This window comes from Nerophis ophidion, linkage group LG14 (genome assembly GCF_033978795.1).
Source record: "Nerophis ophidion isolate RoL-2023_Sa linkage group LG14, RoL_Noph_v1.0, whole genome shotgun sequence".
In the NCBI taxonomy this organism is placed as follows: Eukaryota; Metazoa; Chordata; class Actinopteri; order Syngnathiformes; family Syngnathidae; genus Nerophis; species Nerophis ophidion.
In genome coordinates this window covers 39,348,590-39,362,800 of record NC_084624.1, presented here as the reverse complement: position 1 = coordinate 39,362,800, position 14,211 = coordinate 39,348,590, and the positions used below count along the sequence as shown (strand labels likewise).

The 14,211-nt window shown below is 40.1% G+C and overlaps 1 protein-coding gene across 3 annotated transcripts in view; it reads right to left on the bottom strand.

The window, feature by feature from the left end:
* LOC133568664 (la-related protein 4B-like) overlaps nucleotides 1–14,211 on the bottom strand; it is a 38,567-nt gene that overhangs the window by 10,402 nt on the left and 13,954 nt on the right. For all 3 annotated transcript variants that reach the window (XM_061920734.1, XM_061920736.1, XM_061920735.1), the window contains exons 3-11: nucleotides 7,202–7,355; nucleotides 6,740–6,913; nucleotides 6,576–6,654; nucleotides 6,315–6,451; nucleotides 6,137–6,240; nucleotides 5,932–6,042; nucleotides 4,906–4,959; nucleotides 4,564–4,770; nucleotides 3,021–3,127 (exon numbers count right to left, since the gene is read on the bottom strand). In XM_061920734.1, the coding sequence (XP_061776718.1) occupies nucleotides 3,021–3,127; nucleotides 4,564–4,770; nucleotides 4,906–4,959; nucleotides 5,932–6,042; nucleotides 6,137–6,240; nucleotides 6,315–6,451; nucleotides 6,576–6,654; nucleotides 6,740–6,913; nucleotides 7,202–7,355 (1,127 nt within the window). The remainder of the gene's footprint in view (nucleotides 1–3,020; nucleotides 3,128–4,563; nucleotides 4,771–4,905; nucleotides 4,960–5,931; nucleotides 6,043–6,136; nucleotides 6,241–6,314; nucleotides 6,452–6,575; nucleotides 6,655–6,739; nucleotides 6,914–7,201; nucleotides 7,356–14,211) is intronic.

Sequence of the window (14,211 nt, the reverse complement as noted above, 5' to 3'; positions counted from 1 at the left end):
AAGCACTGATGTATACAAGTAATTGAAGAATACATTTACCGTATTTTTCGGACTATAAGGCGCACTTAAAATCTTTTCATTATCTCAAAAATCAACAGTGCACCTTATAAGCCGGTGCGCCTAATGTACGGAATAATTATGTTTGTGCTTAACAACCTTGAAGCAATAAATTTGGTACATGGTGTATAGATACTACGTGTGACCAGTAAATGGTAGTCACACATAAGAGATATGTGTAGACCACAATAAGACGCCAGTAAACGCCAAAACTTTAAATGTTCCATTGAGAAAATAGAACATTACACACGGCGCTCAAAAATCTGTAAAAATGTTTTAGTACTACTTTGGTAAGCTATGAAGCCGCACTGCTTGATAGATTGCTACCGTAGTCAGACATACGAGTATTATTATGGTATGTGTACAAGGACCGCTAAATGGCACCCATTAGCAGACATATCTGACGTTTTGTTTTGCAATATTATGCAAAACCAACTTTTCTTACCTTTTGGTAATGCTGATCTGTATTAGGGATCTGCATAAGTTCTAAAAATTTGTGCATGACCGTAGTCGATAAACTTCTTTTTCTCTTGTTATGGGGCCATCATCCTCCACAGTTGCATTTTCTAATGTAAAGTAGCCAGAAGTTCTAAGCTTTGTGTCAGTAGACTCGCTATGAACTCGCTTTGCACTTTTGCCATGTTGCATGTTGTATTCCACTACAGCAAAATACCTCATCCTGACTATATTCTTGAACAGTATGATAGTTTGAAAAACTGTAAGCTCACTGTCTGTCATTTGATTATCTGTTAAATATCTATGTCCTATGTTTAATCTAGATATTATTTTCCTCTTGTTTTAATATTGCACATTGGAGTATGGGAGAAACACAATTTCAGTCTGCTGTGTAATGTACTGTTGCATGGTGTGATTGACAATAAACTCTGACTCGACTTAAAATCAACCGGTGTAGTGGGTTTACATAATTCACCCAAGGAACTTTAGTTATTAGAGTTCTGGTCGGACGGTTTATCATGGGACACATTTCCAGCATTGTTGATGCACTAGTGAGCCACGGATGAAGAGATGCTGCTCCGTTGTTGATTTAAGATAAGTCCGAATGTCATTAAAACAGTTAAAATCAGTTATCTTTACTCCCACAAAACATACTGAGAAAGAAGCAAAACTTTTGCCCTAAAACCGAGGTACAGACCGTAGCATGGGTTACATGTGCCATTGCACCTCTAGAAAACGCAATCACAGATATGCATAAAATGACAGTGGTCAGCTTTTAGCATATATTACCACATAGAAACATGGCGGAAATTACAAAACACTGCAGTAGTAAACAGCAGAAATGCAACGGTAGTTTGTATAATCTTGCAGGGGACAATGCACCTTTCATAAAAAAAATAAAAATAAATTGTAATACTACTCGAGATCGGATGATATGAAAAAATTAATCGTGATAATTTTTTTGCTATATCGCCCAGTCTCATTTTAAGTGCAGGAACAACCACTGTTCAAAGGAAATATTTATAAACAAACTTACAGTTGTGTCAATGTAAACATCCAGTGTAAAACAACAAAGTTCACTTTAGATTAGATTAGATTAGATTAGATAGTACTTTATTTATTCCGTCAGGAGAGTTCCTTCAGGAAAATTACAATTTTCAGCACAATCCCATTCAAGATCAGACAAACATTAGTGTCTTTCAAGTTTTACTTCATGAGAAGCAGTGTCCTCCACAGTGGACATGTTTACATCAGTTTGAAAACACTGTTTCTCAGAAAAGCTAAATAACAATTTTACTTTTAATAATGTAAACTCCTTACAAACTGATTTTTGGCCTTGCTGGCTTAAAGTATATTTTCTGGCTGACAGTTTACCAGATGGTGACTTGTCCAGTGTGTACGATGCCTTCCACCTGAGTACAGCTGGATAGGCTCCAGTCCCCCCGCAACGTCAAGAAAGACAAGCAGTGAAAAATGGATTGACGGATGGATTGAGGATTTATCAAGTAGCTTTTCAGTTTACTTGTACAGTGTTTTTTTGGTGATTTCTCAATGTGGTTAAGTGTGACTGGCTTATTACTCTGTCGCCTTGGAAATGCTCGAGACAAACCAAGTGGCGCCCTTTGCCTTGCAGAACGCAAACTTTCTTACCTCCGCCAAAGAGGTAATGTTTTCAGCAGGGGTTGTTTGTGTTTGTTAGCAACATAAATGGTAAATGGGTTGTACTTGTATAGCGCTTTTCTACCTTCAAGGTACTCAAAGCGCTTTGAGACTACTTCCACATTCACCCATTCACACACTGATGGCAGGAGCTGCCATGCAAGGCGCTAACCAGCACCCATCAGGAGTAAGGGTGAAGTGTCTTGCTCAGGACACAACGGACACGACGAAGTTGGCACTAGGTGGGGATTCAACCACTCAAACAATTATGGATAGATTGAGGATTTTTTCTGGAAATGTCCAAAAAAAACAATTCCTCTCATCCATCATGAACACACTTTACTTATTGCTAACACCGTTTCACATCTATCACTTTGTCGGGCCCACGCAGCGTAGAAGATGGGAGATGTTTATTTTCAGACCCGGCCAACACTAAAACACCAGAAAATAACTATACATCAAGTTTTTGTTTGATACCGTCACGGTATTATTATGAAGACTTAAAACAGCCATACCGAGGTATCTACAATATCATTACACCCTTAATATTTACACACGCTTCTCTTATGCAAAAGTTCTCTTTTGTCTGGTGGTATGTGGGGCACCGTGGCTCAGTTGATATGCGCCCGTGCCAACAACTTGACATTTCCAAGTTTGATCCCCGCCTCCAGCCAGTCTAGTCACTGCCGTTGTGTCCTTGGGCAAGATACTTTACCCACCTGCTCCCAGTGACACCCACACTGGTTTAAATGTAAATTAGATAAAGGGTTTCACTATGTAAAGCACTTTGAGTCACTAGAGAAAAGTGCTATATAAATGCTTCACTTTATAGATGGTTGAGCACCAACCTGGTCCTGGGTGAATGATGTCTAACAGTGAGGGGGGTGGTCGGTGGCTTAAAACCGGCAGAAGGTGCAAATCCATTGATGAACTGGCTGTTGTGAAATGGAGCAACCTGATTAAAACAGAAAACAACATTGATGATTTTAAAGGGGAAGTGCACTTTTTAAAAAATGTTGCCTATCGTTCACAATCATTATGAGGGACAAGAACACGCATGTCTTTTTTTTTTTTTTTTTAATAAAGGATTTTAAAGATGATAAAAAAATGCTTGAAAAATGTATCTAATGGAAGTCACCGTTGTAGCCTTCAAAGCACTCCTCTAAAACAACTTCAAAACCCTACATAAATGTCATATATACAGGTACACGCTGCAAGTATATAGATATAATGTAGTAACGACATGTTCAAAACAATATGTAATGTGTTCAATGTATACAGTATTTTTGATCATTTAATCATTTATTTAATCTGATTTATTTCACGCATGGATTTCTCTTTCCACAGCAACGCACGTCTGACTTCTGGCAACAACATTTTGTTCCTGCTTCCAGAATCAAACGCGTGTGTGTTTTAATCATGGCAGACTTGGTAACAGACAACAAAGCCAACTATTTTTGGTCAAATGAGGATTCACAACCTTGTATTTTTGATACTGAGGATGCTTATAGAAGGGAGCACGAAAAAGAGGTTGGGGCAGACGGAAGCCGGGAGAGTGAGGTGAAAGCGACACCGCTATAAATGTAGAACTTGGAGACAAGCAAATAGGACATAAATGGATTGCTTACCCCGCCTTCCGCCCGATTGTAGCTGAGATAGGCACCAGCGCCCCCCGCTACTCCAAAAGGGAATAAGCGGCAGAAAATCGATGGATGGATGGATTCCTTACCCAAACCCAACAGACGAACAACCGTCCATCGAGTAAGTCACTATATATCGACCATGATACACGCAGCACGTCAAGCTAAATGTTATTAAAACTACACTGCATACGCTCTCAGCTGTGTACAAACAAAACATGAAATGCTGGCTAATACTTTTCAGAGACCGTAATATGGCTGTTCATGTTTTTCAGTCAATACAGGTTATTGTCCAAACACAGTGTTGTGCATTCAAACTCAAACGTGTTTTGTGTCGACGTTGAAGCTCGCTTATCTGTTGCCGTAGTTAGCTTTTACGGCTAATACTGTAGTATGGCAATGTGTAACTGCGCTATAAAAACAGTTCTTCAGTGTTCGGTCTTACAATAACAATGTTGTTGCAGCTTGGTTATTATACATGTTACGAACTTTAATGAAAAATGGTTGACGGTTTTTGAATGCATTTTTGAAGTGATTTAGAGGTAGAAATGTTGCTTCCATTACCTGCATTTCCAGCTACCTACAACAACAACATTTTTTACATGTTAGAAAGCGAAAAAAAAACGTTTGTCTTCTTGACTCTCATATTGATTTGAACGTTAGGCAAAACTCCAAAAAAAGTGCAGTTTCCTTCAAATTACAATAAAAGCATTGGCCTCCCTGTTGTGGTCCGGATTCTTCATCTTCTTACCAGTGTGGGATCGATGAAACTGGGTGCGGTCGACCAGGCCTGTGGAGTGATAAGGCTGTACAGGGGGAACTGCTGCTGTGGGCTGTAGACGGGTGGGATGTAGTAAGACGTGTAGCGTTGCTGAGCGTATGGGTTCACCTCCACTGGCCTGTAACCATTCTTTGGCATGAAAGTGTTGATAGCGATTGCTTTCGCCTTTATCCTTGCCTGCAAGATAGGAACACCATCACAAACTACAATCAACCTTTCTTCACACATTATAGTTTATAATTCAGTATAGCACACTAGCACTATGACTACTACTACTACTATGAAAAGGAAACAATACCTTAAAGAACTCACCTTGATAGGCTTCCCTTGAAAGGTCTTCACCTCCTCACGGAGATACTGATAAGCCTTCATCAAGAAAAGGTTTTGGTCAATTTTAATTCAAAGTTACCAACAGACATATATATATATATGCTATGTCAAAGTGTAGAGGTTGTTTTTTGACAAAGTATAGGGATCTCTTCCATTGCATAGTTTGATTTGTTGCTCGTATCTGCTTTTACAGGAAGATCTTAGCCCCTTGCGTGCTCGAGTTTGCGCGCTGCTTGCTACACAACAGCAATCTTGGCTTGGTTGACAATCGTTTTTCACTTTCACAAAGAAGTACCGTGACTGAATACAAACCATAAGTACCAGTTTTTGTATATTTGGGATTTGTACAAAGTCCCAAACATTTTTAAATCAAAACAATCGTGTCTTCTTTCACAACTCCTTGGAACGTTTGGAATTTGACCAATTTGTGACGTGTTTCCCCATTGGTGACGTCAGTGGTTAGCTCCATATATAGTTAAGTTTTATCTGAAGAGCTTTGCGCAAGTAGTCTGAAGTACTCAGCAAGTTTCTTAATTTTCTCTATCCTCTATTTGAGGGGCAGACTGGCTGATACATGCACATGCATCCTCCAATGTAGCCATTTATAATGCAAAAGTAGCGTATATAGTTCTAACTTATCTGTCAGTATACTCCATATGGAAGTGGTAAAAACTACAACATGGTTGACGGGGAGAACATGCAGTCAAAATGGAGGCATCTAAATAAGACCGGCCACAAAAAGAAAAAACGGTTAGAAAGTAGCTTTGAAGATGGTCTATAATACATAATCTATGCAAAATTTTGACCAAAGAACCATCATCACATGTTATGTAGACCACAAGGAAGTGTTTTAAATGCAGAAAATGTTCATAATGTGACCCCTTTAAGAAATTTGCTCACAAAATAGTCAAGTGCTCTCAGCTTTTTATTAAAGAGGAAATGTTTGATGCTGTGATGGGGACTGAACTTGTCAATGACAGAAAATAAAGTGTTTTTTTACAATTATACCTGTTGTGCATCTGCTTCTGACTCAAAGGTGATGAACCAGTTGTCGTTATTGGCAAATTCACAGTTGATGAACTTGGGTAGGCTGTCTCCTTTAAAAAGAGCCTCCACTTCCTGTGCAACAGAACAGGAGAAAATCAATGCATGGATTGAAGCACCAACAAAACATATGCACATCTGGGTGATCCCTTCGTGCAGGTCCACTGACCTCTATGGGCGTGCTCTCAGAAACCTCTCTCAGGATCACGATGCAGCGGTTCTGATTGGGTCGCACCTTCTCCCCTTTCTCATCCACCTGGACCAATGGCAAAGCTGGGGGCAAAAGAGAAGGATATCAACATTAACAGGTCACGTGATGTTTGCTCAGCTCACACGGTTACACTCACAGCGAAGAATATCCACAATCAGCTCCACGTCAGTGCTAAGCTTTTTGATGTGATCCAGGTTGGCCACCGTCACGATTGGCACATACTGGTCGCTGTCCATTTGTGAGATGAGGTATATGTCACTGGCCAAATTCTCCCTGAAGAACCAAGAAGGAGCATGGGGAGGTTTGCTTAGACTTTGAATGTGTGTGACAGAAAAATAGGCTAACCAAAATAACAATGCAATGCAAATTGGGAAGAAAATATGTCAAAAAGACTCACCGGGAAAGACAAAATTCCAATGTCTTCTTCAAGTGTTCTCTTAAACCTTCCTGGGGATTCTCTGGCTGGGGTTCACTAACTGTGAAACACAGAAGGTCATGTTTAACATGCAAGTCAAATGACAATCTAAAATATGTCCTGTAACTTCTGCCTCACTAGCCGACCTGTTGGTGCAGGCAGCCCCGACTCAGGGAACTCTAGGTAAGACGTCTCAGAGTGCTCCAGGGTGATGGCTGCCGCTGGGGGAGACTGGGCCAACATCACTTGAGCCGGTGGGGGTTCATCTGGGTCAGTTAGCAAGGGATCCTTGAAAGCCTTTTCTACATTAGCTTCATCGCCTGAAACAACAAGAGACAAAGATTGTGGATTAACAATGTGGAAAAAGCTGCATGGAACATCTTTACGCATGTAATCAGCTCATTTATACACCACTTCATGTAGTGGTGCTACAGTTGTTTAAAATAATCATCGAAAGTGCTAAGGATGGTAAAGAGATTCAACAATTGTTGTATTTAAATGTTCCATGTTGCTGTCATGTAGACCTGCAACCCACTGAAAATGGATCCACCAGTTAAAAACCACTGTACTCGAGTAAACATCATGGGCAACACAAATGGCAGGCTAACCTTGTGGGCCGGGATCGGCAGAACTCTCGCAACCTTCCTTCCATGGCTGCAAGGCCGCATTAGAGTTGTCAGCACTCCCGCTGGGGTCCAGGCTAAACATGTGGTTGGCCCATGCTTTCGCATTGGGGTTAAGGTCTGAAACCTTGGCAGATTCCTAAAGAGAGAGCACAAGCTGTGACTCAGAATGGCCAGAACTAGTGTGAGGAGAAGAGGTACACTAACCTTTTCCCCATTCGTACAATACATGCATTTATTATTATTATTATTGATATTATTGGTATATTATTATTATTATTATTAGGTTTTTTTATGTGTAAACAAATTAAGTAATACATTGTATGAATGGATATATGTTACGCCCCCTCTAAGAAGAAAAATATATTTTGCACACCCCCCCACTTTCCATTGTGACTATATATTGTATAATTTGTGTACAAAAATGTTATAACTATAACTATGCATATCATTGTAAGCATATTAACATTAAAATAAACACCACAACCGCCTTTCCTCATCCCGCACCATGATTCCAGTGAAGCAAAGTGCTACATATGCTTCATCATATGCTGGTAGAGCAAAAAATCGTGTTCCCTGCGGTAACGCCGATAGGCAACATTCCAAAAAAGTGCAGTTCCCTTTTAACTCAAGAAATAATGGATACAAACTATACAGTGTGTATAGTATGTAATAGGGGTGTGGGAAAAAATCAATTCGAATTTGAATTGTGTTTCTCACGTCCAAGCAACGTTATCATGGACGCCCCTGCTTATTTCAACAAGACAATGCAAAGCCTCGTGTTACAACAGCGTGGTTTCATAGTAAAAAAGTGCGGGTACTAGACTGACCTGCCTGTAGTCCAGACCTGTCTCCCACTGAAAATGTGTGGCGCAAAATGAAGCCTAAAATACCACAACGCAGACCCCGCACTGTTGAAGAACTTAAGCTGTACATCAAGCAAGAATGGAAAAGAATTCCACCTGAAAAGCTTCAAAAATTGGTCTCCTCAGTTCCCAAACGTTTACAGAGTGTTGTTAAAAGGAAATATGATATAACATGGTGGTAAAAAGGCCCCTGTGCCAACTTTTTTGCTATGTGTTGCTGCAATTAAATTCTAAGATAATGATTATTTGCAAAAAAAAATAAAAGTTTCTCAGTTGGAACATGAAATATCTGGTCTTTGGGGTCTATTCAATTGAATATAAGTTGAAAAGGATTTGCAAATTATTGTATTCTGTTTTTATTTACGAATTACACAACGTGCCAACATCACAGATTATTTAATAATTAAAAGATTTGTTTTTAAATGTATTTATAACATTTGTTAGCCTTTTTATAGAAAACTTCTACATCTGCGGCAATAGTGGAAGTTATGTGACAAAGTCCTGTTGAACACACCCCACCATGCCCCTAGTCACGTCCCCACTGCCACAAGTGCATTGGCAATCTAGGGGGAAACCCTGAAAGCATTCAAAGAACCTTGCAGAGCTTCACTGAAAAGTCAAAAACATTTTTGGGAAATAAGTAAAAACACAATTATGTTTCAAATTCAAATATGACCTATATTGTATTGTAAAAAGTTATAGTAATACTATAATTTGGATAATATAAGCCCCAGAAAAGTATATGTAAAGTGCTGTGAATTGGCCTTCAGTGATGTACAGGACTTAGGTCTAAAGGCAGAGTCAGTGAGCAGGCTTTTTCAGGACTGCAGGCATTAAGCACAACGGCAATGTATGACCAGCACTGTGGAAAGAGCCAGCATTTTATTCAAGTTCTAAGGCAGAACAGACCTGGCGGTCCCTGTGGAGTGTGTTTAAGGCTACACGCATCTATCTATAAGTCATATCTCCAGAGACACGTATCTCTGCAAGCGGCAGCAGACAACTCATGACTCCAGCGCTCATAGCCACATGTTTCTAAAACGTTTTACCATCACATCTCAATGTTCTTTCTGCCTCCACTCCGAGAGGCTGACCGGATCTGGCAGCTCAGAAGTAGGGCTGCAACTAACAACTATTTTGATAGTCGACTAACCATTAACTATCTTAACTATTACTCGGCTTTTTAGATTACAAAGCGTACACATATTCAGTGGCTCTTATTTAGCAATCAACATTTAAATTCAGCTTGAGTTATTTTTAGGCATGTGCTTACTAACAACCAAGATGACTAACTCTTTCATACATATTTATACTGCAACTATGCTGCTTATTCGGCGGTCACAAAAATAAAAAATAAATATTACATTTTTGTCCATTTAAAAACAAGAACAGGCAGTACGTACTGCTGAACAAAATCCACGTATACATTTTAATGTAAAAAGGAGTTAAAATAGCAAATCTGTCTTTGTTTCTTGCATTGAACAGTCTACGAAGTAAAATTCTTAGTTTGTTAAACATATGTGGCCGATCAAGCCAATTCTGATTCTGAATAAAAACAAAGAACAAAAATATCCAACTTCCTCAAACAGAAAGGACAAATTTGTCATGTGTGTACAAAGCTGCACAATATAAATGTTTTGATGATTGCTAAAAATACCAGGAAATAGCGTTAATCAATCAAGTAGACACAATATATAGAAATTTATTTTATTCATTATTTGACAGGAACAGTACAATTAAACATTTCTACCCATAGGTACCCGATGTCAAAGTACATAAAGCTTCCAGCCACAGGCTAAATTTTCAACCCTCATCCATGGTTAGGCTTTTAACATTGATTAATTCTGAACACTTTAGCTATCTATTAGATTGTATGTTTGATCTTTTATTACAACAGCGCATTGGTTTGTGTGTGTGTGAGTGTGTGTGTGTGTGTGTGTGTGCGCACGTGCCTGCGTTTGTGTGTGCGTTTGACATATGTCATTTGCCTTTCTTTATTGCACTGCAAATTTAAGCTGTTTACACCTGAAGTTCCTGACAAAAAGTACTTTAATTGATTTAGACAAATTGTAGCTGGCAGCCTCTGGCTAAAATAAAAGTAAGTTATTGTTCACACAACTTGTTAGCGAGCTAGCAAGGTACAAGCCAACTGTCTTACCAAGTTGAGACCGCATCCTCCAGATGTCCGTTATTCCCTGCTTTAATTGCTCCCATATCAGAGATAACAAGATCTACTTTGCAAAAGGACCAAGGTACTAACTCATGTTTTAACAAGAATAAGAGGAACAATTACCACACTTTAAAATGTTTTCACCCGTGATGTTGTTGCACCTCTAGTCGCATGCCTATTGAATGTCTGGGTGCCAATTTATTTAAAAATGGACACTTTGTCCCAGCTGACTGTCATGAAAACAAACAACAACATCAGGGCAGGGCTGCTTCAATGCGCAGGCTTACCTGGGCTGAAGTCCAGGTGCCCTGATTTTGACGGCGGAATGCAATGTTTGGTGTTCATTTTTTTTTTTTAAACATCCATCCATCCATCCATTTTCTACCACTTATTCCCTTTCGGGGTCGCGGGGGGCGCTGGCGCCTATCTCAGCTACAATCGGGCGGAAGGCAGGGTACACCCTGGACAAGTCGCCACCTCATCGCAGGGCCAACACAGATAGACAGACAACATTCACACTCACATTCACACACTAGGGCCAATTTAGTGTTGCCAATCAACCTATCCCCAGGTGCATGTCTTTGGAAGTGGGAGGAAGCCGGAGTACCCGGAGGGAACCCACGCATTCACGGGGAGAACATGCAAACTCCACACAGAAAGATCCCGAGCCTGGATTTGAACCCAGGACTGCAGGAACTTCGTATTGTGAGGCAGACGCACTAACCCCTCTGCCACCGTGAAGCCCTTTTTAAACATTTATTAATTAAATTTTTTTGACAGTTAACAGAAATACAGTACAATACAAATAAAGTCCTAAATCTCCAACTATCCATCCATTTTCTACCGATTGTCCCTTTTCAGGGTCAGGGGGTTGCTGGAGCCTATCTTGGCTGCATTCGGGCTACACTATTTATCTTACGAAACGGACTTGGGGGGAAAGGTGGTATACACTGGAACACATAGGGAAATCGTAGTAGTATATTAATTTCAACAGAGTTCACACAAGCCGCTGTAGACAAATTTAAGTAAGGACCAGCAATCATCTCCATGGACAGTGAAACAAAGTTGGCTTTATGAAGTTCTGCAAGCGTTTGTATGAAACTTTGCGAGGCAATTTTAAAAAGGGAAAATTGTGAAGAGAATAATTCTTAGCAGCAAAATTTATAGGGAATATTTCACTTTTATCTAAGTTTAATTTGTAACCAGACACATATCCAAAAGCCTGGAGAGTATTCAAGGCAGCTTTACCGAGGCGGAGATGTCAGAGACATGTAGACGCAGGTCATCAGCGTAGAGAGACCTTCACCTGCACATTGTGTCCACATATGCTCGTAATAAGCAGGTTGTTATAAAGTGCTATTGACCGAGACTCAATGGTAAAAGCAAAAACGCCGGCAATGCGCTCGGGGGCAGCCCTGCCGGCGTTTATACCGGTATGTGTCCTGACCGAGGCCTCAGGTGATTAATATGGAACGAAACAGGAAGTGGCACTGAGCACACACACACAAACGCACGCACGCACGCACGCACGCAACTCTCGTAACACAAGTGTGGTTGCGCCGTATTTCTGAAGTTTCACTGCATGGAGTGAGAAGAGGAACTGTAATATATTGATATATCAACTCAATAACAAAAACGTGTCTTTAGTTTTGTTGGTTTTATTGTAAACAGTGTGGTAACAACCTGATACTTCCAATGTGACGGTTTAATTAGTTACTTCCTAAACTACTGTGTAGTTTTCAATAGCTTATACACTATTGCCATCTCGTGTATCAAATCTGCAATGACCTTCAAATCTACTTATATTATTGTATTACCTTAGCAGTGCTCATCTTACCAGGCTACTAAACACTCTCTCCCCTGATAAATACCACCCTTGGTAAGTTGGAAATTGTTTACTGTATTTATTGGCAGGCTTAAATAAGTCACAAAGAGTATCAAAAATGATATATATAAATCAATATATATATATATATAAAAAGGAATCGGAACATAGTTTTCGGCCATATCGCCTAGCCCTAAGCTTAACCCATTAAATAAAACCGTTACCAACGCCGAATCTCTCCAGGACATGTAAAAATAATTCCACTCCACTCGGTCAAATGTCTTTTCAGCATCCACAGATACCACTGCCTCTTCAGTGTTAAGAGTTGGTACATCATATCATATATGGAAAAGACGTCAAAGATTAGGAAAAGGAGTGCCTATTGCGAATGACCTAACTTTGATGCACATTAATGGCAGAGGGGTATCTAGATGTAATACCAATAGTTTAGATCATTTAATTCCACATTCAACAGACTAATAGGACGATACTAAGTGCATGAAAAAGGGTCCTTGCTTTTTTTCCATAGGAAAGAAATTGAAGCTTGGTTAAGCGTCTGCAGGAGACGGCCAGATTAAAATGATTCATTGTACATGTCCAATATTTGGAGGGCTAGTTAAAAAAAAAAAATCTAGGTGTGTGAATGTGAATGTTGTCGGTCTATCTCTGTTGGCCCTGTGATGAGTTGGCGACTTGTCCAGGGTGTACGCTGCCTTCAGAGCCGAATGAAAAAAAGGATATGCTCCAGCACCCTACACGATCCCGAACGGGACAAGCGGTAGTAAATGGATGGATGGATGGATAATTTGGGAGGATAGCCGTCTGGTCCCAAGGATTTTCCATTTTGCCGTGATAACGTTGCAACATTTAATTCCACAGCAGTAATAGGTCTCTATAACTCTACTGCGATAGACTGATCAACAGAGGGGATATCCAGATTGGCAAAATAAATTATCAAGCTCAGAAGTAGAACATTGAGCAGATGAGTAGAGGGATGCATGGAAATTCTTAAATACAGTGTTGATCTCAAAATCACCCGTAACTATATCATGCCATGATTGGTGTTCATGGCTGTCAATCAAAGACAGCTCTGCTTTGTGTAGCGATTGTGTACTCGTTGGCTCGGCTGCATTGTTTTTCCTATTGATTTGACCAGGGCACGAACCCAGGTTGCCGATTTCAGAAGCGGGAGTGCTATCTCCTGAGACAAAAGCACAGGCAATCTCCCAGATCGCCAGCACTATTCTTGAAGTTGACTGGCCTCTGTTACATTCGCACAGACGTGCATGCGCTTGTTGCAAAGGAGATGTATTCATTAACAAAATTATTTTTAAAAGGAATTATGTTTTTGAATTGTTGCTGTTCTTTTGATTAAAATCAAGGCTTTATTTTTTTCCCCCAAACTGTGATTTCGGGGGCCGGTAGGGATCGGGGGATGAGGGGTCCTCAAACCCCCTCAGCCTTGGGTCCTCCCTTTAGGTTAAGGCAGTCCTACATCAGGGAACATACCTTGTGGACTGCAAGACCTTTGTAAATGCTCAAATGTTAGCCTGATCTTTTATAGAGTCAGCATTTTGGGAAGAGATGAGCTGAGGGCATAGATGACTTACTGTTAGTGTCACCAGACTGTAGCCTGTGACGCACAAAAATGATTTCACTGCTTGCTTTAATGCAAAGCCAATACTCTTGAATGAGAGGGAACAAAACTATTTAGATTTGTCTTTGTCTGCCTATCATCGGTGCACTTAAATAAACAATTCAGATTCCTATTTAGGCAGAAACATGAACATTCAGGTATTTTCCTAATAAAACATCCCGGAGTATGTTGGTTCTCTGACTGTGTTTGCACAAGTAAAGTTGTCTTGGAAAGAGCTGGAAGCATCAGCCCAATAGACACCAGCAGAGGAAGTTTACACTCTCCTTTGTGCTGCCAATCTTCTTTCACATTTTGAACATGTGTAAATGACAATGGAAAAAGACAGCAGGCTCTTTCCGCTGTCCTTATTTTCATATTTTTTTCACCTATACCTTTCAACCATCTGCTCACTTTTCTCCCATCACATGAGTTTGTAGAAGTCATGCCGATGGGAAGCCTTGTGTGTGTTCAACATTCACCGCTCCAAACACCAGAGTT